The sequence below is a fragment of the Arvicanthis niloticus genome, chromosome X (assembly GCF_011762505.2).
Source record: "Arvicanthis niloticus isolate mArvNil1 chromosome X, mArvNil1.pat.X, whole genome shotgun sequence".
Taxonomy (NCBI): domain Eukaryota; kingdom Metazoa; phylum Chordata; class Mammalia; order Rodentia; family Muridae; genus Arvicanthis; species Arvicanthis niloticus.
Genome location: NC_047679.1, coordinates 29,318,675 through 29,342,408, shown reverse-complemented (window position 1 = coordinate 29,342,408; position 23,734 = coordinate 29,318,675). Strand labels below are relative to the sequence as shown.

At 39.6% G+C, this 23,734-nt stretch overlaps 1 protein-coding gene across 6 annotated transcripts in view; it reads left to right on the top strand.

The window, feature by feature from the left end:
- Sh3kbp1 (SH3 domain containing kinase binding protein 1) overlaps nucleotides 1–23,734 on the top strand; it is a 207,222-nt gene that overhangs the window by 46,163 nt on the left and 137,325 nt on the right. For 2 of the 6 annotated variants that reach the window (XM_034485249.2, XM_034485251.2), the window contains exons 3-6: nucleotides 6,445–6,574; nucleotides 7,111–7,167; nucleotides 14,404–14,478; nucleotides 17,913–18,118. In XM_034485249.2, coding sequence (XP_034341140.1) covers nucleotides 6,445–6,574; nucleotides 7,111–7,167; nucleotides 14,404–14,478; nucleotides 17,913–18,118 — 468 coding nt within the window. The remainder of the gene's footprint in view (nucleotides 1–6,444; nucleotides 6,575–7,110; nucleotides 7,168–14,403; nucleotides 14,479–17,912; nucleotides 18,119–23,734) is intronic. The other 4 variants (XM_034485250.2, XM_034485253.2, XM_034485252.2 and 1 more) reach the window with 2 other exon arrangements.

The window sequence follows — 23,734 nt, the reverse complement described above, 5'->3', positions numbered from 1 at the left end:
CATTTTAAAAGACATGTTAATAAAAAAAATCTTAGTGTTGGAATTTGATCATCTAGCTAGCTCAGGCTGTTCTACAGTTGTTCTCTGTTTAACATAGTGGTAAACACATCTGTTTTCCTGGTGTGTATACAGGTACTGAAGTATTCATACTATGGTGAGGGATGCTATGTTTAGAAGGGAAGGGAAGCTGGGTGTTGTGATGCATGTCTAGAACCCCAGCACTTGGTTGGTAGAGGTAGGAAGATCAGTTATTCAAGGTCATCCTTAGCTAGGACAGTAAGTTTGAGGCAGTCCTAGGCTGTGTGAGATCCTAGGCCAAATAACAAAAAATGTAGAAAAGAAAGTAGTTATATTTGAAGCATCCGAATTCAGAGCAGGCTACAACTGTATAAAAGAAAGTATTTGTGGTAGATTTGCATAACTATGAAATTTCTTAAACATTTAAATGCTTACATCATGGGTGAAACTACTTATAGACACGCAGAGATTCATTGAACAGAATATGCACACTGAAACAGGCTCAGTCTGGTCATGGAGAGTACTACAAGAACCTAAGACTCTAAAATGAGTGACAGATGACGGAATTAACAAATGAACAAGGAAGTGAAAGCTGGAGCTCCACATGGAAGAAAAAGAAGGTGCCATCCGGGAACAGAGAAAAGCTACAGGATGACTACACTGAACTCTCAAGGAAACATCATTGAATGCTTTCTTCCCTGGGCTTCTGCTAAGGGATAGGCATCACCACAGATAAGACACACCCTCTTGTTTCATCAGAAAGGTTATCTTACTCGTTCCGTTTTCTCTTTGTTCATATTTCTAAGTTAGAATGATGGTAAGTCCTTATCAGAGCTTAGGAATATGGGGGATCTATAGAATAGTTGTTGATGGCTGGGAAGGGGGAGACTGTGGTGCTGAAGGATGCCTCCAGAAGCCCCCAACAGTGGCTCTCCACCCTCCTAATGCTGTGGCCCTTTAATATAGTTCCTTGTACTATGGTGACCCCCCTGCCATAAAATTATTTTATTGCCACTTCATCACTGTAATTCTTCTACTACTATGAATTGTAATATAAATATCTGCTATGCAGGCTATCTGCTATGCGACTCCCGTGAAAGGATCATTTGACTCACAGGTCGAAAACCACTGCTCTACCAGAAACCAAATGCTCTCCCCTACGGCCCCCCCCCCTTTATTTTTCAGCACTGCCAGGAACTTGTGGAATGGTTCTGGCTACCCTTGGATTTCAGATCCTCTTGCCTCCACTCCCTGAAAGCTGGCATTCCAAGTGTGTAGAGCCATATCTGGGTTCAGAACCCTTTCTACTCCATTGAAAATCATGGATATTGTTCTGTTTTGCATATAAGCCTTACATAGAGATTCTATTTAAAACCCTGTTTCCTTATCAATTATACTATGGTTTTCTCTTTTGAACTCCCCTTCTCATCACATACCCTTTCTCCAAATGAAAAGGGGGAAGGAATCAGAACAAACACTCCTGCATGAATGAACTCTTTGAGCCTACCTAGAAAGCAGTGAATTACACAGGAATTAGGGGAAACTATCAACAAAGAATTTAGTACTTAGATAATACTTATTCTACAGAGACAGCTATTTAAAACAACTATAATGGAAAATGATGTATATGTCTATATGTTCAGGAAGTGGCCCCTTTAAATATTTCTTCATTAATTCCACTGATAGAAAAATGTCTTCTCTATAAACAAAGTTTATTTTTAAACACTATTCATGGAATTAAACTATGCCATTGTGTATTTATAGGAAGTTGTAGAACAAGCAAAACCAATCAAAAGTGCTGGAAGTAAGATTAATGATTGACTCAGAAAGGGCACATAGGGATTTTCTGAAGCAATAAAAATTTCCTGTTTGTTTATAGAGAGGTAGCTTTCAAAACTGACCTATGATTTGTAAATTATATCTCAACTTTAGAAACTTGATCGTCTTTTAGTTTTTCTAATGTTGTGCCATTTTGCAAAATACTTTCAACTCCCTTCCATAGGTAGGAGACATCACTAGTGTTGAAATCTCCATGTAATGACTTCTAAAGAAGTATGTGTTTGTGCATGTGTGCATGCCTATGGGTATGTGTGTGGAGGCTAGAGCAGGATATCAAATGTCATGTTCTATTGCTTTGTACCTTACTACCTTGGGACAGTCTCTTTCAGAACTAGAAGCTTACAGTGTGTTGGCTAGGCTAGCTAGCTAGCTAGGGAGTTCTTGGGACCTTGCTGTCTCCTTCCTGAAATGCTGGGCTTACAGTTATGTGGAACTATACTTGCTTTTTCCTTGCATAGTAGATTCTAGTATAGGTCCTCATGATTGTAGAGCAAGCACTCATACCCACTGAGTCATCTCCCTAGCCCCTATTTTTGGGAAAAAAATTAGGAAGTTTCTGGAAATGTTAAAGTATAAGCCTTAGAGTTTTATATTCTCTCTCTCTCTCTCTCTCTCTCTCTCTCTCTCTCTCTCTCTCTCTCTCTCTCTCTCTCTCTTTTAAAAAGAAAAGTGCCCTTGAAACAGTGAAACTGACTTCACTGGCCTCTGTGTATCTTTTTCTACCTCCTGTCCTGCTCCGGCTAAATTTACTCTGCTAGTGTACTCCTGAAGGAGATTTGAGTAACACAGTAGTCATTGATTGAAAACAGTGATTGCAACCCTAAGTCGATTTTTTTTTTTTTCTGTGTGGCTGCTTCTACTCTCAGGTAAGCTTTGGATTTGGTAAGCCTTTATTCCCTTCCTTGTACAACTGACAGGTAAAGAACAAAAAAATCAAGGACGTTATATAGAACTTGTTCAGAGGTAGGGAGTATCCAGGGGAAAACATTTCACCCTTTCATTCCTGGACATCTTCCCTGCTTAACAAATATTTGTACAGCTGAGAGGGTGAGTGTTGAAATCACTGTGTTGTTTCCTTGGTTTCTAATAGGGCTAAGATAGAGAACTTAACTTCCTTGAGCTCTGAACCCATTAAAGTCTATTTCCTGTAAAGGCATGGAAAATCTACTGGGATGGAAACTGTACTCAGCCTTTCTCAAATAGCACTAGTAAACTGTTTTACTCCTAGCTATGTGCCATTGATTGGTAGGGTTTGCTTTGGGTCACAGTAATGGGGCCTCAAGTTTGCCCCTAGAGTTTGTCCTTTGCCTAGATCCAGGAACTACAGAAAAATGATGATCAATTGGGATTGGGTGGGCATAGGAAGAAGGTGGGCATCTCCCTTTACTTTCTTACTGTGAGGAGAAACTTTGGCACCACCTATATATAGTCTCTACTTCATTGCAAGGGTACACATTTCCTTTTCTATGTTCAAATACAGAAGCATCAATACAGGAGTTCTTAATTTCTAAGCAGAAGGTGTGCACGCTGTGCAGGTTCTCCTATTTTTTCCACAACATTTTCCATGATGGGTGGTATTGCAGGTTCTAACTAAGAACAATGGTAACATAATCAGGATCTCTTGTTCTCCTCTGCTCCTCATAGGGAGGAACCCCCCCCCCATCCCTCTTTTTCTTTATGAGGCAACCAGGACTTGATAGGCTGTCATAGAGGATTTCTTTTAATGATTTGCCTGTCATGAATGTGTTGGCACTGTGCTTAATAGGGGGATCATCATTCTGGGCTTCAGTGCCTTTGTCTTTATGTAGGAAATTAAACTAGATGATCTCAGACGACAGCTAGTGTGAATATAAGGATGATATTTTCTCTTCTCTCCAGGCTCAGTCTTGAGACTAAAGCAGTAGACTGTAGGAAGAAATTGTATTACATAGCTCTTAGTGCTTCTAGTACCAGGATTTCCCCTAGGAAGGGCTCAGGTCACAAAGAAACACCCCTTGTGTCTATGGAAGCTGCAATTGGAAGAGTATCCCCAAGGTGACGAGCAATGGTTTTATTGTCAACCCTTCCATTTGCTGTGTAGCTAATGATATACCTCTGCCGTTTTCCCACAAGCTCCCAGCCTGTGCAATGACAGTGATACTGGCATCTGGGGGTGTGGCAGGGTAAAGATAACTTTCTTTTCCCAGTAGGCAGTTGCTGATCCTACACATCGAGAGTGCTTTCCTGGAATTTCACACTAGAGCTGCTTATTGGGAATGTGAATATTTCAGACATCATCAGACTGAATATATGGAGTTGGTTCAGCCTCCCTCTGCTGCCAGGAATTTTGCCACAGATCAATCAGTTGTGGATCCTGCCCTTGGTTTTCCCCTCGCTCTGTATGATTCCTGAGAGGAAGGAGTTATTTTACTGGTCTTTTTCAGGGCTAACATAAGTACCCCATGCTACATATCCTGTGAGTATTGATATACAGGCTCGCAGTGAATCCTTCCAACTATCTCAATCCTATCAAAACCCTCTCAAAGGAATAATATACATTAATTGAGGTAGCGTAGAAACATGCTAGTCAGTGGAAAAGATGTTAAGTATAGTGAACTGATACTGAGTAGTCATCATGACAGCCATACCTATATGCTGTTGTGTGCATTCTTCCCTTAAGATTTTGTGGCCATGCAAATGTAATCACTACTTCACAAATCCATACCCTACGAGTTCTCTAATAACCATTGAAAAGGTTTTGCTCTGGCTGTCTCCACTCTCTGGCCTTCATCAGGTTCTCTCCCCTTTCTGGAATGCTCTGAACATACCTCCTGTAATCTTAGCTACTGTTTCTAATTTCTTAACTGCCAATCTTAATTTTGACGTATCTTTTTTCAAATCTGTCTTTTTACCATTCTAGATGTAAGTGAGCTCAACGTTATGTAACAAGTCTGACCTGTGCTAATTCATTTCTTTATCCTGCCTTGCTAGCCTTAGTCTTTACTCACACCTTATCTTGATACATTATCACTTTCTTTAGCAAAAACTGGGACTTGTCATATATAATTCTGCATTCCCCAATTCTAGCAAAGAATCATAATGCATATACCTTTAACAGAGACAAATGTCATGCTTAACTATGGCATGTGAGATGAATTACCAGTTCAGTTATATAGATATAGAAGGGGGAATTTAATTTGACAGGATAAAATGAATAAGTTCACCTAACTGCTACGTTTCAGGGTAGAATTTGAACTGGGCTTTGAGTTTTAATTTTCTTTTTTTATTTGTTTGAAATATTTAAGTTCTTAAACTATATTTGTTGCCTTGCACTGGTAGTATATACGTACAAAAAATCTTCGAAGGTTCTAGCTCTTTTTTTCTATTGTCCTACATGTTTTTGGTAATATCATACTTGCTTGCCCTCAAAATGACCTTATTTTTCTATCCAGGAAGCCAACTAAATATTCAGACATCTACTTTGCTGTTAGTGACTCCATCTCCAATCCTTCAGACAACTTCTCTTTCCATTTGTTCACTTGCCCACAGCTAGTTGATCAAGACCACTCCATACCTCAAAATTCAACATACCTTGTCTGTTCTCATTACTTTCCTGGTCTAGCTCCAGCTTCCTCCTCAGATGGCTGCAGCCTTCCAGCCCCCTGATATTCTAGTTCATTCCCCACATTCCTGGAGAAATCCATAGGAAATCTCTCTACCCTCCAAAGTTCTCAGCTCAGAGTTTTTTTTTTTTTTTTTTTAATTGAAAATAGATTCTACTCTCAATTGCCTAGTTTTGGTTATCTTGGGAAACCTTCCTTCCCTTCACTCCCCCTCCCTTCTTTGTTTTCTTCCCCCATTCTTCCTCTTTGTTTCTGTTGCTTGTTTGTGGGACTGAGAGTGCTACTTGTGGCTTCTAGACAAGTACTTATCTAAGGCGCCATCTTTCCAGCCATTTGATCTAGCTGGATAGCCCAGGCTGGCCTCACAGGTACTGTTTATATTCCTTGTTGTGTCTCTCCTGAGTGCTGGAGTTACAAATGTGTATGACCATGCCCGGTTATATTCACAGGTTTTTATTAATAGTGTTTTTTTTTTTTTTTTATAAAACAAAATACATACAATTACAGAGTCACTCTGGTGAAATACACATCAAACAAAAGCCAAGTTTGATACAGTAATCTATGTGATAGCTTCTTAATACATTATATAACCAATGCCACCCAGCAGGTACATTTCAAAGTACCAGTGATCACAAATGATATTTTGAGGTACAACATCTGTGATGTAATAGGAAAATATTCATGATTTGTTCCATGATAAGTCACTAGTTCTACTAATACTGGTATGCTACCTACATTCATAATGAAAGGAAATGCCAAATTTCAGTTAGAAGTTGACTAAAATGAAGTACTAATTTTTGGCCATTTGTGTTAGATTTCAGGTTAACTCCCCTTACTTGTCTGAATCATAAGACCACGTGGCCTACTTTCTGTTTTTCTGGTAATTTTAAAGCACTGGGTCCCTCTTCTGTGTGAGTTCTATTCTGTACCATGTAAGTAGGAGACATGTCTAACCTCATCTTGTACCCCTGTTCTCTTTATACAGGTAGAGGAAGGATGGTGGGAAGGTGTACTCAATGGGAAGACTGGAATGTTTCCTTCCAACTTCATCAAGGAGCTATCAGGGGAGTCAGATGAGCTTGGCATTTCCCAGGATGAGCAACTTTCCAAATCAAGTAAGGATGCCTACCATACTGAACAGGAAAGGGAACAGACCAATGGGCTCTGTCATAGCCTCCCTTATATACTGTGGTTCTATGCCAAAGGGGTATGATAAAAGCTTGTGGGTAGTTTGTTGGCTCTTACACCTTTGCCCACTATGATTTAGTAAGTTTATCACTGTATAGATGTGACCTATAGCTATATATCCTTTATATCTCTGGATAAGTGAGTACCAGCCCTCAACCATGGTAGTACTGGCTCATGGATGGCACATATTGTTGTGCTTCCATATACTTCTAGAATGTCTTTTCCCAGTGATTTTGTAATTAGTTTTTAATTAAACACAAGGAGATGATCAGTATTCCCCAATGTCCTCTGAAGGACTTAGGAGAAAACTAACAAAATTATTGGTGGCAAGGTAGTGTGTACAAGATAAATGCATGCCAGTTCCATTGACTATATGACAAGACAGTCCAGATCCTCATCTTGGATAGGGAAGTGGTTCCCTTTTGTAATGGTGAGAACGAACTTCAGGTCTTTTTTTCTCCAGGGCCTGAAGGTTTCCTTCCAGCTTCTCTGCTGCCCTTTCCAGCTCATGGAGCAAAAGGTCAGGACCGGGAAGCTTTGTTCTCCCAGTCACTAACCCAACTTCCCATGTGGGCGTCTGTGTTTATCTTGTGCTGTGTTGACCCAAGGTCATGGGCATGAATGTTGTAGGAGATTCAGCTATGTCATTAGTGGTGTGATGCTACTTGCTGACTTTCTTTCCTCACATGAGGAAGACAACCCAGTCTTACCAAAATGATTCTCAAATATCTTCACTTTCCATTTTGATAATTTTAGAGTATTCATCTATTGACTTGGTATCCCTTTATTCATCTAATAGTTTAATTGGACAGATGTTTGATTTGGAAGTTGAAGCCATTTCCAGATAAGCACTTAGGTGTTTTTTTGGGTTTTTGGGGGGTTTGTGTGTGTGTGTGTGTGTGTGTGTGTGTGTGTGGGTGGTGGTGTCTCAGCAATGACTTTGGGCTGTACAGCTGGCCACAAATAGAAGCAACTGTACTTACTGATTGACTCAGTGGCTGCAGCAGGATCCCTTCCTTCTACTGATAAAACTTGAGAACCCCATGCTCCAAATTCCATATTATCCTCAAGCCTTGGATGTGAAGTGTTGGGATGGCTGTTCAGAACAAGTGAAGTACTGAGGAATTTCTGTCACATTCTGTGAGCTAGGACAAGTGCCTCTCCACTAATATGGCCAGCTCAGTGAGTAGAGCAATGAGAGTTTCTTTTGCCCCTCCCCCAATCCATGGTAGAATATTAACTGCTCTGGAATCTTATTTTATACACTAAAATAGTATCATGCCTGGTAACTAGGTCCCATATTAATAATACTGTATCTCTGGAACATTGTGAATTAAATGTTTTTGTTTGTTTGTTTGTTTGTTTTTAGAGGGAATTTTTTGGAAGAGGGTTATCATAACTTTATTTTCATGAGGAAATGAAATGTAAGTTCTAACAGCAATATCATACATAAGCCACCTCACATAGAAAGGTCCTCAATAAAGGGTAGCTCCCATTTACAAGATAGACTTGGGACATGACCAGTTAGTATTTAGTTATTTGTTTTCTCTTTGCTACCATGGCCACTGAAACATCATGTTTATGTTTTACAATTACTTTGTAATTCTTTTACTGATGCAGAGAGGGAGATTGGGGATTGCCTCTTGGGGAAACTCTTGACCTCTTGGCAGTTACCTGATCTTAGCCATATAGTCTCAGAAGTGAAGAGTTTCAGGAGAACACATCCCATAGTTTGGGGAACTTAGCCATATAGTCTCAGAAGTGAAGAGTTTCAGAACACATCCCATAGTTTGGGAAACTATTGAAATAAACTATACCATAGGATTGTCTTTTCAGTCATTTGCCCATCTTTTACCTACCCCTTGCACCAACTCATTTACTAGATCTGTTTCAGAACAAGAGCTGTCCAGTAGTTTCTGTAGCTGTGTTTAGTCCAGCTGTCCAATGCTGAGAGGGTTTTAGGTCCCTAGAGAAGTAGGTTTTTCTAACAAGGATGGATAGTTCTGATAAACACAAAACAGAACAAAACAGTGCAGTAATCTTAAGTGTACAGTTAAGAAAAGCAGGGCCCAATGTGGCCCTATCTTGCTCGCTTGTATTTATCCATTTCATTTGTCTTCTCTTTTATTTCCTTCTTCTAGTCTTCATTAATTAAACCTCTGATGAGCTCCTGTAGCTACTAAGCTGTTCCCTGGTGCCTTGAAGAGTCAGAAGACAAATGAAGTGCAGATAGGGACCTTGCCTGCAGTCAACTCACCTTGCAGAAAGGAGGCATACATATCCCCAGAGGCTCAGGAAGTTTCCCCAGGAGCTGACATTTGAGTGAGAGTAGGGTACAAAGGCAGAGAGGCCAGTCCTTTGGTGATTTGGGGGAGTAGTCACCAAAAGGCTTCATAAAAGAGTAGATGTGAAAATAATGTCTTTGTTGCCTTATGAAGAAATAGCATCTTTCAGTGTTGTGGTAGTGTTTTCAGAACCAGTCTACACTTGTGATTTGCTTCATCATAGGATTATCCTAAAATGTACATATAACCCGATCACATTGCTGCAGAGATTATATATATGATGGGATGCATCCAAGTTGGACCTTTGATTTTAGAATGATCTGATTATTCTCTTCACCAGAGAATAGTGTTAGGACTTTGGATATGCTTTACTTTTTGGGGAAAAATCTTTTGTTTTGAAGTAATTAAGATTCATAGGAAGTTGTTAAAATAAACATGAACTATACAGGGAGGATCCCTGTGTACCTTCATCCATACATTTCTCCAGTGATTATATCTTTCTATAATTACAGTAAATGCATATTTGTTTCTGTCCTACAGTTGAAAGATATTAAGTATAGTTGGTGTACAAACAGCTTCTAGCTTTTTCTCTGCTATGAGCCAAAATGTACTTAGAGTCTTTGTTTGACCAGCCCACTTAACACTCTTTGTAAAATTTCCATAATGATTGCTTAATTAATACATGACTTTGGGGCTAAGTTAAATCCTAGTCTTTCTACCATTTTGGTAATTTTTAGAGATTATATTTATATCATATAAATATTCTTTTAAGTGCTACCAGACATTAGGGTGAGGGTTTTCTTTGTGACTAGAGATAAAATTTATAACCTAATTATGGAGAGAGCATTGTGTCTAATGAATTCCTATACAGCCTTGCTTCACACATGGACACAAACACTCCTCCCTTTGAATGCATGCATTCTTATTTGTATACTTTGCAAATAATACTTGAAACTATAACATTTGTATATTAATAGATGCTTCTGATAGAGGAAGCATTGGTGGTGTTCTTAAAAAGAAGAATTTCATTGACTATGTGTCACATAGTAAGAGTTTAATAAATTCTTTATGAGCCCATTATTACTCCAAGGAGGCATTTTTATCTTGAATGACAGGCAAAAATTGCTAGAACTAGATTTTCATGCACTTTTGCATATGACAATTGGTTCATAGATCCTTGTTCAGGGCAATCTGCTCTGTCACAGACAGAGATTAAACAACTATATGGGTTTGTCCACAGTAAGTGGCAGTAGAAACTTTCTGCATATTTAAATTTGAAAATATTTTTTCTATCTTTGGATCTTGTGACACCTTATATTTAGTTTTCAAACAGGTTTTTATAAGTCCTAGTTATAGATGATTTCAAATATTGGTAAAAGAATAGTATAATGAATCCACATTCATTATATGAGTACCTGTTCTCGGCTTGTGGCTAATTTATTAACCACATGGCTCTACACATTCTTAAAGAACATCCTAGGTATTATGTAATTCACCAATAAATATTTTAATATGTATCAACAAAAGGGTTTCTTAAAGTTCCATTACCAGATGCACACAAAATGTTCGGTGATTCCTTAAAAAAGTTAAACATGTATTCAATGTTCACTTTTTTTCAAATAAACTACATACACAGTGATGAGTTGACATGTTTCAAATTTCTCTGAATCTACCCTTCCTCATAGGTCCTCATTCTGTGCAATCTATTTGCTATGTTTTTCTGTTAGTTTCTCATTGTCCAGCCTGAGATAGTTTCATCACTGTTGTGTCATTTAATCTCCCTTTCTGTGAGTTGTTAATTATATCTGGAGACGTGAGTATATTAAGATGTATGTGTGTGTATGCGTGTGTGTTACACCTTTTTATGTGGTATTAGATGCTCCACCTGGAAGCTTATAAGGTCTAATTGTCTTTCCTTTTAAACTTAGCTGTTATTATCAGTCAGACATGGCTTACAGATTGGTACCAAACAAGTTTTTTTTTTTTTTAAAGAATGAAATGGACTCCCACATATTACATTAATAAATATCCATAAAAAGTGTTTAATAAAATCAGATGTTCAAAAATATATAACAGAAATGTTTGCAGCAACAGCATTGACAGTATTACAATACTATGGGTGGGTAGTAATTTTCCTGTCATTCAGCCTGCTGTCAGATGACAACATGGATGCTCGGTGTAATGACATTTCAGCTGTGCCCTAGCTTATGCAGTAGGAGACCAAAATGACATGCCAGCTTTCTACACATATTGTGGCACCACCACCATTATACAAACAGATCAGCTTCTCATGGAACATCTGGCAAATATCAAGTCTGACAAAAGTTAGGTTTATTCTTACCACAATCATAGATGTTGATTAATTAATTGTCTTTTATATATAATTATACATATTTTCCCATTGACTAAATAATGTGAAATGGAGCTAATAAGCAAATGTTTTCATCATACATTATCCTGACTCTGTAGGGTTTATTTGGACTTTGTGATGACAAATTTTGTATCTGACAATGGTCCCATTTCAGTATGTGTTTGCCTCATATTTAAAATATATATGAATCTTCATTTTTAACATTTTTGATACCGCTTAATTTTAAATAAAGGTTGTAAAAATATAATTATTACTTTTTAAATCCTTGGGCCAGAGATGTAACTGAGTTCTTTTAGAATGTTTGGCAAGCATGCACGAAGTCCTGGATTTGATCCCCAGCACGGAATAAGTTAAGCATGCTGGCACAACACTGTACTCCCAGTGTTTCAGAGGTAAATCCAGAAATATCAGAAATTCAACGCCATCCTCAAGCATATTAGATAGTGTAAGGCCAGTCTGAGGTAGATGAGACCCTGACTCAAAGACAGCCCAATAACTACAGGAATATCTTCAATTATTTCTCATAATCTTCCAAGGGAGAAAAGGTTGGATTTTTGTATATAAGCACAATTTTCCATTTGAATTGATGCTCTCATTTTTCCAATTTCTTACTTAAAATGTTTAGATTGTGATACTTGTCAAGCTAAGACAAATATAAGAGGGCATTTAAGAAAATGCGGCAAAACACTTTCGTGATACCAACATATCTTGAAAACCTCCATTCTACGGTATCACTAGACCTCTTTCTATTTCAGGTTTTTTTAGTATTCTTTTTTCTTTTAACATATTTAGTATTGGTTAGCATTCTTATTTAGTATTCTTTTTTAGTGGCATTGGTTCTTTATGTTCTATTGGCAGTGAAGGGCAGTTAACCCATAGATAAAACAAAATTTCAGGCAAAGTTAGAAGCTAACATAAGCATACAATTTCAGGTCTTAATGTAAAAACCTGTTCCCTCTATAGTGCTTGCTGCCTTCAAGAACTAATGTTCAATGGTCATAGCACAATATTCACCCCCAGTGAGGTAAACATATGCAAGAGCTTTCTGATTGCCTGCCTCTTGCTCCTCACTCAAATAAGTGCCTGTGAGTCTTTGCCCTGCCCTATCCCAGGCTACCTCTCTGATTGTCTTGCTGCCGATAGGCAGGAGAGACTTTGCAGGTAGCCTTGACAGACAATGCAGATATAAGGACAATGGTCTGTCTCCCACTGGGATTTTCAGACTTGCTTCTGGGGCAGAGCACATGAAAGCTTTGCTGTTCTCAGGAACATCACTGGAATATTGGCTTCTTTCTTTTATATCCCTATTTTGCTGACATTGAGAAGACTGCTGCTTATTCATTTGTAGAGGGTCTGTTCTCACACCAACAGCTGTGCTTTCGGAGTAATGGTGACATCCTTGGAGTGAAAATATGCTCAAATAAAAACTAGCTGCTTGCTGGCTCTGCTTTTGGCATGGAAAGCAGAGAATCTAAGAAGCAGGTTTGCAAAACTCTCTTGCTTCTCTAGGTTGCTCTTCTATAGACAGTATTTTTTCAGACATGGTGTTACCTCGTATCCCAAGACCTAGAACTCAATATGTAGTCCAAGCTGGTTTCCAGGACCCTCCTGCCTCAGCTTCCTGAGTTTACACATAAGTAGTGACTTGAATGTCTTAACTTTCTGTTGTTGTTGTTGTTGATGATCTAATTGGCAATAGCACCTATGCCCACAAAGACAGATTTTTAAATCATTTCTGTTATACATGGGAATAATAATACCTCATCTATTTATAAAGATTTGATCATTCATAATTGGTGTCATGAACTGGAATTGACAAGGCCTAGACAGTGACCCTGTTGGGCTTCCTATTGTGACAGTAGAGAGTTTCTAAGTGGTGAGAGGAGTTACTCTTGCCTCAGTCAGTTACCTTCCCTGTTTCTAAACCTAGCTCAATGGTACCCCTCAGTGTCCTAGGAAAGGTTAGGCCTGACTCCTTGTTTGAACATTTAACTCATGAGCTATGGCAGAACTTATTTCCTTTAATAATATATTTACTAATTGGGATTGCTTTTCAAATCATTTTATCATCTTGTGATATTGTCTGTGATATGTGTGTGTGTGTGTGTGTGTGTGCGCGTGCATGTGTGTTGGGAAGGTGGGTGGGTATGTGTATACTTAAATTGGAACAATATGTGCATTTGTGCTCTTATGATCCAGTGATATTTGGGCTTTAGCTACATGTTCAGTCCTATGTATGATATTGTATCAAAAATAGGATATTTGAAGCTGGATGAGTCCTCTGTCCTCAATGCTTAAGTACAAACTCATTATTGACACAAGAAAACCTCAATTAAGATATTTCAAGAACTGGTTTTATTGGTATCCTTGGTACTAACCCAAATCATCCCCTCATGTTGGTATACGTACCACTATCGGTTTCAAATCTCATTACTAAAATATCCCCTGTAGTTTGTTAATATCTTGCCTTGCCAAATCTACTTATTCATGTTGTGGTGCTGGAGTCAGACCTAGGGCCTTATGAGTGCTTAGCAAGTAATCTCCTACTGAGCCACACCCCGTGCCTAGTAAATTTTCTGAGGGAGATTGCTTGCCATGTTTAGAATACTGGGGCTTGAATATCAGTGTTTAAATATGTACAGCTCTAGGAATAAATGACAGAGGCAGAAGGGCCAGATCTGTTTTATGTGTAGGTCATACTCTCCAAAGAGAAGACTGCTTGCCTGATTGAGTTAATGGAATAATCCTATGAATTGGATTCTTTCTGATTAATTGAGGTTTTCCTACTCTTAGGTTAAAATGTAAATGACTTCCAGTTTTTTAACTGGGCATAACATCCATGGCAGTCATTTGAGAAGTAAGCACCAAATCTAGGTATCTCTTGCCGTTGTGGTCACATGGGGACTTTGGGCTCATTCTGTAACATTCTTAAACTCTACCTAATGGTCTTTAATTAATTGCATGGATGAAGCTCTGCAGCGGAGTCATTGGAGGCAAGTTCAGTTAAAGACTCTTCCTCTTCCTTCTTTTGCCATCATTTGCTCCCCTCTGTCCCCTCTCTTGTTTTTCTCTCCCCTTCTCTTCTCTCATTCACTGTCAGGAAAGACTACCTTTGAAGGGACAATTCTGTACCGAGCCGCACCGGGAAAGACGGAGGGCCACAGACGCTATTACAGTGAGTGACCTTAACAGCAGGAGGCAATCCTAAAGATAAGATCTGGGCACCTGTGGATTTTGATGCAGCTGTGCTTTTCCTGAGCTGCCCGTGCTTTTCCTGAGCTGCTCGTGCTTATGCCAAGTGTGTGAAGTTCTGAACCAAGGACATGGGCTTATTTGCGTACAATAAGTGTCATTTCCTTGGTGTGTGCTACGAGAGCTCTCAGACCACCAGCTCCTGGCGCTTTCTTGTTCGCTTTCTGCCTCTCTCCTGCGTGACATGTATGCATGAGCCATGTATGCGAGAAGGAAGCAGTAGCCTTTGTCATTGCAGTGGGAGATGGCTTCTGGTGGAGACATCAACCTCTCTTGGTTACTGCTTTTTCCAAGTGGGTCATCCATCATTTGCGTGGTTCAAAGAAAGATCTTGGCATGGAAGTCCATGCCAGACAGTGTTTCGCTTTGCTCATCCAGCTAATCACCACACGGCAGACTTCTTTTGGCAGGATCCGTTGCAACCTTTTGTGTTGTAAAACTGAGGCTGCCAAGAGTTGACGAAACGAGATGTATGGATTAATTTCATGATGCTCTTAGAGCAGTTCCTGGTACATCAGGAGCACTGCACATGCATGTGCCAAATTAGAAACTGTCAAGAACTGATGGGCGCTGAAGCTAGGGTGAATTGCACCACAGTGGACAGCCACGGGACTGAAGCAAAGTTTAGGAGGCTTCGTTCTGCCTTCATCTGGAGGGGAGAACATTCACTGTGGTGCATATACACACATATCCATGAATTATATACATGCATGTGAGAAAAGAGGTTCAGACATGAGCACCCAAACTCTCCTCAAATGGGTCAAGTGAAGGTATTTTTCTTTCTATTCCACTCTGGACACATGCACAGTTTCCCCACATATGACAGAGCATGCAGTGTGCTTCTTGTGCTCAGTGGGGAGATCTGACCTTGTTCACCTCCATGCCCTGCCCTGTCCATGTGTCTGGAAGTTGTACCCATGCATAATGCCAAAATTCAAAAGTCATTTCCAAACCCTTATGCGTTTTTGCACTATCTCATCATGGACCAGTCATGTGCCCTTCATTAAACTGGCCCCAGCCTCCATCCCACTTGGTAGGTTGAACTGCCTGAGAGTCCCATCTAACATTTTGAATAATGATATGGGGACATTTTATAGGAAAATATACACGATGGGCACAAGTAGCTAAAAGTCTACCGAACACACGTGAAAATTAAGTCACCTTCCCTTCCAAAGGGAAAGAACTAGACTTTGGAGTTAGTACATCAGTGCAAATATTTAGCTGTATAATTATATTCCTAAAAATGATAGAGCCAGGATGCCAGAATTTCTGGAAGAATAAAATCTGCCGTGTGTTTCCTTCCCAGGCCATGTGGCTGAGTGACTGTGCGTCTATTCCCTGTGTAATAGATTATTTCTTACAAGTACATTGTTATTACAATGAGCCTGAAGGCAGCAAATCTCTACAAGTGGAAACTTGGTGAAATTAGAATGACAGGGGAGACCAGATTATGGCTGTAGCTAATGGTGAGCCACAGAAGAGCCCCCTGACTTCCTCTTTCTGAAGAATTGAAACATACACTCTAATCCATTTACCCTATTGCCTTCTGGTGGTAGAGGTGGTGGTGGTGGTGGTGGTGGTGGTGGTGGGAGATGGTGATGGTGGTGGTGGTGATGGGGGGTATGTAATTGGTTTCTTCTTACTATTTCTATATTTCACCCTCAATGGTTCTTTCCGAACACGAGAAGAATATGCAAGCCATTTATCACAGAAAGAATCCATACGGCAAAATAAGAACATGTTAAGGGGGAGATGACACAATATTTAGACTCCAAAATTATATCTCCAGCATTAGTATTCCCAGAAACAACGAGTAGATAAACACACGAATGGATAGCTAATCCAGGGGGGTTCACCATGTTTGCACACTCCAATCCAGTCCGGGAACGTGCAGCTGGCCCCCTCCTTCTTCTGCCCTGTGTTTCTGCTCCCAAATGCCATGCTTTAGTTAATTAAAATGTGCACCAGCAGCCTTCTTCCTCCCCCGCCGTGTTGGCTTCGAAATACTGATTATGGAAAATGGCGGCAGCAAAGGAAACCATTGTTCTCTGGTTTGAATCTGAAAGTTTTTAGCAATCTATAACCAACCTTTCTATATCTTACCAGTTTGCATTTAACAGTTTCTTCCCACTCTGGCACTTCCTCACTTAAATGGCTTCAACCTTTTATGGTATTGAGTGTGAGCAGTTATTTGGTACATTGTTCCTATGGACTAGGTGGCCACAGGAAGCTAATGTACAGTTGGCCACTAGCAAAAGAAATTTGGTGGCATTCTTTCACCTTAAAGGCATTGTATTACCAGGAGATATGGACTAAAATAGTCAAAAAGCTACCTACCCTACACATCTAGAACCTTAAAGGTACAGTTTAATGGCAGAACTTAGTATTCCAAAAATATCATTTGAACCCTACCTTTTGCTGTTATAATTAATGTCCTGACACCAAAAGAAGAGTATATATCCTGAAATTAAGTAGACTCAAGTAGGGTCTCTGTTTTAGAACCCTACTTGAGTGTGGATAGAGGCTAGGGACAAAGCATCTGGGGAGGTAAATGTTGATGCTGTCTTGCTGATAACTCTCTTATACCTTACAACACACAGCACAAGAGGTGCAAGGGAATGTGTCACGTTCCCAGTGTTTTCTTTGGAAACAGATTCTGCTTTGGGAAGATGGTGGTGTTAGAGGAAAAAGGAAGAATCCTGGGGTTGGGATTCTGGCCTCTGGGAAGGTATTTTTTTTCCCCATCATTAACAAGCACCACCGTCTTGCTAGCAAATGCTGTCTTAATGTCAAGTTTGGTTTAATGCTTCCTTAGAGGAACATGCCTGTGTGCATTTATTCCCTGTGAAGCCATCCAAAGAGATTTAAGTTGTTGGCAGTCATGATTTTGTGTGATTTAATTGCTAATTTGTTTAAATCACTTTTAGCTTTACAGTTCCCCTTTAGAAAATGATACTTCCATTGCTAATTTCTAATTGACATGAATCAGAGAGTTTAGAGTATTGGTAGTGACTGAGTGGGAAGATTAGGTATGGGCAGAGAGGGTTGGTATTACATAAGCCATGGAGAAAAATTTTGGATGGAAGTAGGCTTTGGTTGAAGCATGTGAAATGTCACATATACAAAGAAAGTGGAGTTTCTGAAAAGCTATTTTGATTCACTGCTTAAAATTAAAGTCTGGGGTAGAAAGACCAAACAAAACTCAGAGACAGCCTGAGTCAGCACACTCAAGACCCTGAGTACAGAAGCCCAGGCACACTGTGAGAGATGGCTTCTGGCCAGCTGTGAAGTTCTTTATTGTGGCCTCTGGCTGATGTCTGACTGCTCTCTCTCTCTCCTCATCCCCACTATTGACAGGCTTAAGAGAAACCACAGGCTCCGAGAGTGATGGAGGCGACTCCAGCAGTACCAAGTCCGAAGGTGCCAACGGGACCGTGGCAACTGCAGCCATCCAGCCCAAGAAAGTTAAAGGAGTAGGGTTTGGAGATATTTTCAAAGACAAGCCAATTAAACTAAGACCAAGGTCGATTGAAGTGGAAAATGACTTCCTGCCCATAGAAAAGGTACGCTTGACATTTCTGTCTGATTTCATTGCAATGGGGAATATCTGAAAGTAGGCCTTGGTTGGGCTTTGACCTCAAAGGTTTCTGGTGTCTCTGATCTGTGCCTTCCTGCCACCGCCCCTTCCCCCCAACACTTAAGTTCCTCTTCTCTGCAGGAATGGTCTCCTTGCTTCTGATTTCTTACCACTCTCTTATGTCAGTCAGCTTTCCACAACTATAGTAAAATATGGCTTGAGATAATTAACTTGTTGGGACAAAATGGCTTACCTCATGACCTGGACAGCAGAGAGCAGGAGAGGGTTGGAATCTTATCATCTCCTTTAAGACCAACGACCTAAGGATCTCCCACCAGGTCTCACATCTCAAAGGTTCTACAATCTCCTGATGGTACTACTCTGGGGATCCGGTCTAACACATAGAACTTCATCTGTATAAATCTCCTTTAAAGAATGTTTCTCGGGATGACTTTTCAAATGGTTCAGCACTTCTCCATCTCCCCTGCAGAGAAGCCACTCATACCTGGACCCAGCTAAATATATGACCCTAAAAGCCTTCAGATACCTCAAAATCTCTCTCTACTGCTTTTCGTTCATGCAAGTTGGTTGTATTAATATAGTGGAGAGAAGAAATTGTGTGGATTTTTTTCTAAGAGTTAGGTAGAGAGAATTTAGACTGTTGAAAGGAAGTCTCCTGTGTGCGTGTGAGCAAATGATAGAGACAGTTTGTGCTCTGACTCCCTGGGTTGCTCCCATCAGGAAGCTAGCTGTTTTCTTCTGCTTCTGGTTCTGGGCTGGTGAGAAGCAGACAGCATGTTGCTGCTGAGTATGCGGTTGCTATGGCAACACACCCAGAGCCATAGCTCTGTGGCTACTGCTGACGTCTACTGTGGTACACTTCTGAGCATCATAGCCTTCCTTAGGAGTTGATAAATACTGTGGAATTTTCCAAATTATAATAAGCTACACTCGTGCTGTGTTTAAGAAATGTTTGTTAATTTGATTTAGTGTTAAGATTTTTGCTTTGACGCTTGTGCCAGCAGGTTTGGGATAGGGCACTGGCAACATTTCTAATTCACATCTATCATTGTCTTATGGTTTTCATTACTCAATGAGGTCGAAATTTAAAGGTTGCATCAGCATCTGCAGCTGTAGAACCTGTACCATCCACCCAGCTCCTAGCAACCTTCCCTAATGCCACCAAGCATTGGAAACAGCTTTTATGGAGTGAGGGCATTTTGAACATTTAGTCCCTTAGAGAAAAGGCACAAAGGAAGAAATTGGAGCATGCTTTACTTAAACTCTTCCTTTGTTGAAGTGTCCCTGAACAAGTTTTTTCTTTTTCAATTTTTGATATGTGATGTTGCCTATGATCTGAAAACTATGTTGTTAGTGTTTGAACTTGACAGTGTTGTTTCCCATGGCCATATTCATATTCTGTGAAGTAGCCACATAAAAAGTGAGTACTCGTCTCAAGTACTTGGCTGGAGTTTTTTTCTCCATTGCATTCAAGTATTTGAAAAGAATATGACCATTGACTCAAGGGGACATGATGTATCTATGTGTGATTTATTATTATGATTAATATTTGTTTTAGCTGACAATAATATATTGAATTATTATATCAGTGTCAAACACGATCCTGTTCTTTCTGTATGGTTTTGCGTGTGTGTGTGTTCACATGTGTACATGTGAAAAAGCCAGATGGTGATATCGGGAATCTCTTTTCTCTCCACTATATGCATTGAGTCAGGGTTTATCAGTCAAACTCAGAACTTAAAGATATAGCAAATCTTACTAGTCAGCATGCTAATCCTACCTCTGCATTTTGAGGCTGGAATTACAGAAGAGTGACCATATTCATGTAATTTTTACAAGGGTTCTGGGGATCTGAACTCCAATCCTCTTGCTTGTATGGCAAGTGTTAACTGCTGAGATTATTTACCTAGTCCCTCTTTGTTTATTCTTGAGGTGAGATCTCACTGTGTGACCTTTGAACTCCTGAGCTCAACAACTTCCCCAGCCCCATAAGGGCTAAGACTATAGGTATGTGTGTCTTCATGCCAGCTACTCCCAAGTTTACGTCGTCGTAGCACATTTCTTCCAAGAATGGAATGTCTCTCTATCATTTCCACCTAGAGATTCTAATTCATGTCATTTTATCCAAACCCCAACAGCTTCTCCTCCTACAACTTTCCCCAGCTCAGATAAAGGTAGTGCCATCTCTCTCTTTCCCTTTTTCTCCTCGAGGTTGTGTCTGACTAATTGATCTGGAAACTCCATCACCTCTGCCTATGTCTAGCATCTGCCTGTCTGTATCTCATCACCCTAATAGGGCCCCTTGTTTCTTCTCACTGTTCCACTCTGTGTATATGAAATGTAAGTATTTGTGAAAGGTATAATGTTTCAAAATGTATTAACATGGTACTTTGGAGATTGCAGACATCTGTAGAATGAGGGAGCTGGGTGGAACAGTTAAAGCAGGTACATAATTGAAAATCAGCCAGATGTGTGCTTAAATGTTTCTTTGTGAAATGAAGTTGGTGCATTGGTAGTAGTGACATGAGATAATAACTTTACCAGAGTTATAAACTCTGAAGGTATGTGTGTTATGTATGTGGGTGTATGTGTGCATATTCTGATTTCTTGCAGAATGAAACCATGTGCTAGAAGTTCCCTTAACCCAGTGTGAAGCCTTGGGAGCAAACATAAACTTCCCAGTTTGTTTGACTGGCTGCAGGCAACATTTTCAACATCTGAAATGATTTAACATGATCTCTACTCCCTGTTATTGATGCAATGGGTACTTGTGCTGATTTATGGAGCCATTGTGTTATTACATAATCTGACTTGAGAGCTGATGAGTGTGATACTGTTTTATTAGTGTAGAGTCTGGTTTTTTTTTCACTTTTGAGGTGGTTTTGTATTCAATATTTAAAGAAGAAAGTTTCCTTTTAAAATAGGGCTTGCTGCTTTCATTTTGCAGAAGTACAAATTGGATCCTGTATGACAAAATTTGGTATGTGAAGCCAATCAGTGTCTCCACTTAGGGTGGGACACTTGATCTTCTGATGTAGCTGACTTGATCATTTGTATGAGGAAAATAAGGAATCCAATTATCTTTGATAACGTCAAGTACTATATTTATAATTTCCATTCAACTTTTTAAGTATTAAGACCCAATTCTCTGGATAAGTAGATAACTCATTCTCTCTCTCTCTCTCTCTCTTTCTCTCTCTCTCTCTCTCTCTCTCTCTCTCTCTCTCTCTCTCTCTCTCTCTCTCTCTCTCTCTCTCTCTTTCTCTCTCCCTCCCTCCTCTTCTCTTTCTATCTCTGTATGAATGGGAGGTATGGATATAGGGGTGTGTACACTTGGAGGCCAGAAGTCAACATTGGGTGTCTCTCTACACTATATTTTTCCACAGGACTTCTTCACTGAACCTGAAGCTCACTTGTTGGTCAGGTTGATTGTTCAGTAAATTCCATGTATTTGTCTGTCTCTGCCTCCCAGTGCTGAGGTTACAGAGCCTTTCTACCATGTCTGAATTTTAAGTGGATACTGGATATCTGACTTAGGTCCTCATGCTTGCATAGCAGACATTTTACCAACTGAACCATCTCCCAAGCCTCTATATATCTGTTTAATATGTAACACTTAAAGTTCATGATTAGATTACAAGTCAGGGGAAAAGACCTTTATCCACCCTGAAACAAAGAAATAGTGAAGCCAGGCTTGGTGCTATACACCTCAATCCTGGAATTTAGGAGACTGAGGCAGTATAATTGAAAATTCAAGGCCAGACTGATAATACTTAGCCAGTTCCAGTCAGCCTGGGCTATATAGAGACTGTGTCTCAAAACGACAAACCAACCAGCCAAACAAAAACCAGTGCATATTGTTATTCTTGCTTCTTTTATTAAGACATAAGGATGGATCCCACATAATACTAAAAAATAGATATACCTGTGAACAATTTTTTTTTTTTTTTTTTTTGGTTTTTCGAGACAGGGTTTCTCTGTGCAGCCCTGGCTGTCCTGGAACTCACTCTGTAGACCATGCTGGCCTTGAACTCAGAAATCCACCTGCCTCTGCCTCCCAAGTGCTGGGATTAAAGGCGTGCGCCACCACCGCCCGGCGACAATTTTTATAGTGTGCCATTTAACTGAAATATTTATAGATGAAATGATGTAGAGAAGAAAAGATTGGTGATGAATTGATTTGTGTGTGTGTGTTTTGTGAAGCAGGGTTTCATGTACGTAAGGCTGAATTCAAACTTTTGTGTAGTCAAGGATGATGAACTTCTGGTCCATTCAAATGCTGGGATTACAGGCATATACCATCTAGCTCATGAGTTAATAGTAATTGAAAGCAAGTGACACATACATGGGACTTTTGATATATGCTCCATTTTTATGCATGTTACAAATTTCATTTACTAAAGATTACAGGAAAGGAAACTTTTGAGGAAATGTTTCCATTGAAATTAAGCTCGGATAGAAGTGTTAATATGTCCCTAGGACCTAGAGAGATGGCTCAGCAGTTTAGAGCACTTGTTGGTGAGTCACTCAGATGATTACTCTGCAGTCAAACACTTAGGTAAAGAGTGGTGGCTGTGATGCACTTGTCGGTAAGTTGCAGATATTTGGGTGAGGCCCAGGACCTAACTTCGTATGGCTTTGTATACAGAATAGTCTTTGCCTTTTGTGCCAACTTATTTCATGTTTGGATTTTAAAGTCATCTAATCATCTGGGAGCCAGTCTTTTTAGACTGGTTGGAAAAGATATCTTGAAGCATTGTGGTTTGACAGGCTGGTAGTATATAATGTTTCTTACAGAAAAACCTTTCAAGAACTTTTTTTCCTTTGCCTTCCTGGTTTAGTTGATTTCTCTTAGTGACTTCTGACATCTCTTTCTTGAAAGGATTTTGTTGTTGTTGTTAATTTTCTACTAGTTTTTATTTGTGACAGTCTCTTTTTTAAACTCTTATCAACTTGAATCTTATTTATAGAATTAGAGCCAATCAAATTAATGCCTTTATGGAATCAACATTGAAACATTTGCCTGTGACAGAGAATTAAAATTTGACTTGTATGTAAATGGAAATTGCAAATCAATTGTTTCAGTTACAGTTAAGAGAATTTTAATATTTTCATTCATACCTCTGATAGTCTTTTTATCCATTCTAGTAAAAAATTCATTAAGCTTTATAGTAGAATTAAACCAGATAAGTATCAAGTGACAGTCTTAGCTGAATATAGTCTTACATGCCTGTATTCCCAGGACACTAGAGGCTGAGGCAGGTGACCACTGCAAATTTAAGGCCAGCTTGGTCTATATAATTTCCAGTGAGATTTAGTGCTACATTGCATGACTGTATCTCAAGCAAACAAACAAACTAATGATTTCTATTACAAATAAGAGATGTGGGGCCAAAAAGGTTACTCAGCAGGTAAAAATACATGCCATCAAGCTTAAGTGACTTACCTTTGGTCCTCAGCACCCCCAAGGTGGAAGGAGAAAACTCACTCCTGCAAGCTGTCCCCTGACCTCCATATAATGCGCCATGGCACTTGTATATATACTATTCTCATATTCTCTCTCTCTCTCTCTCTCTCTCTC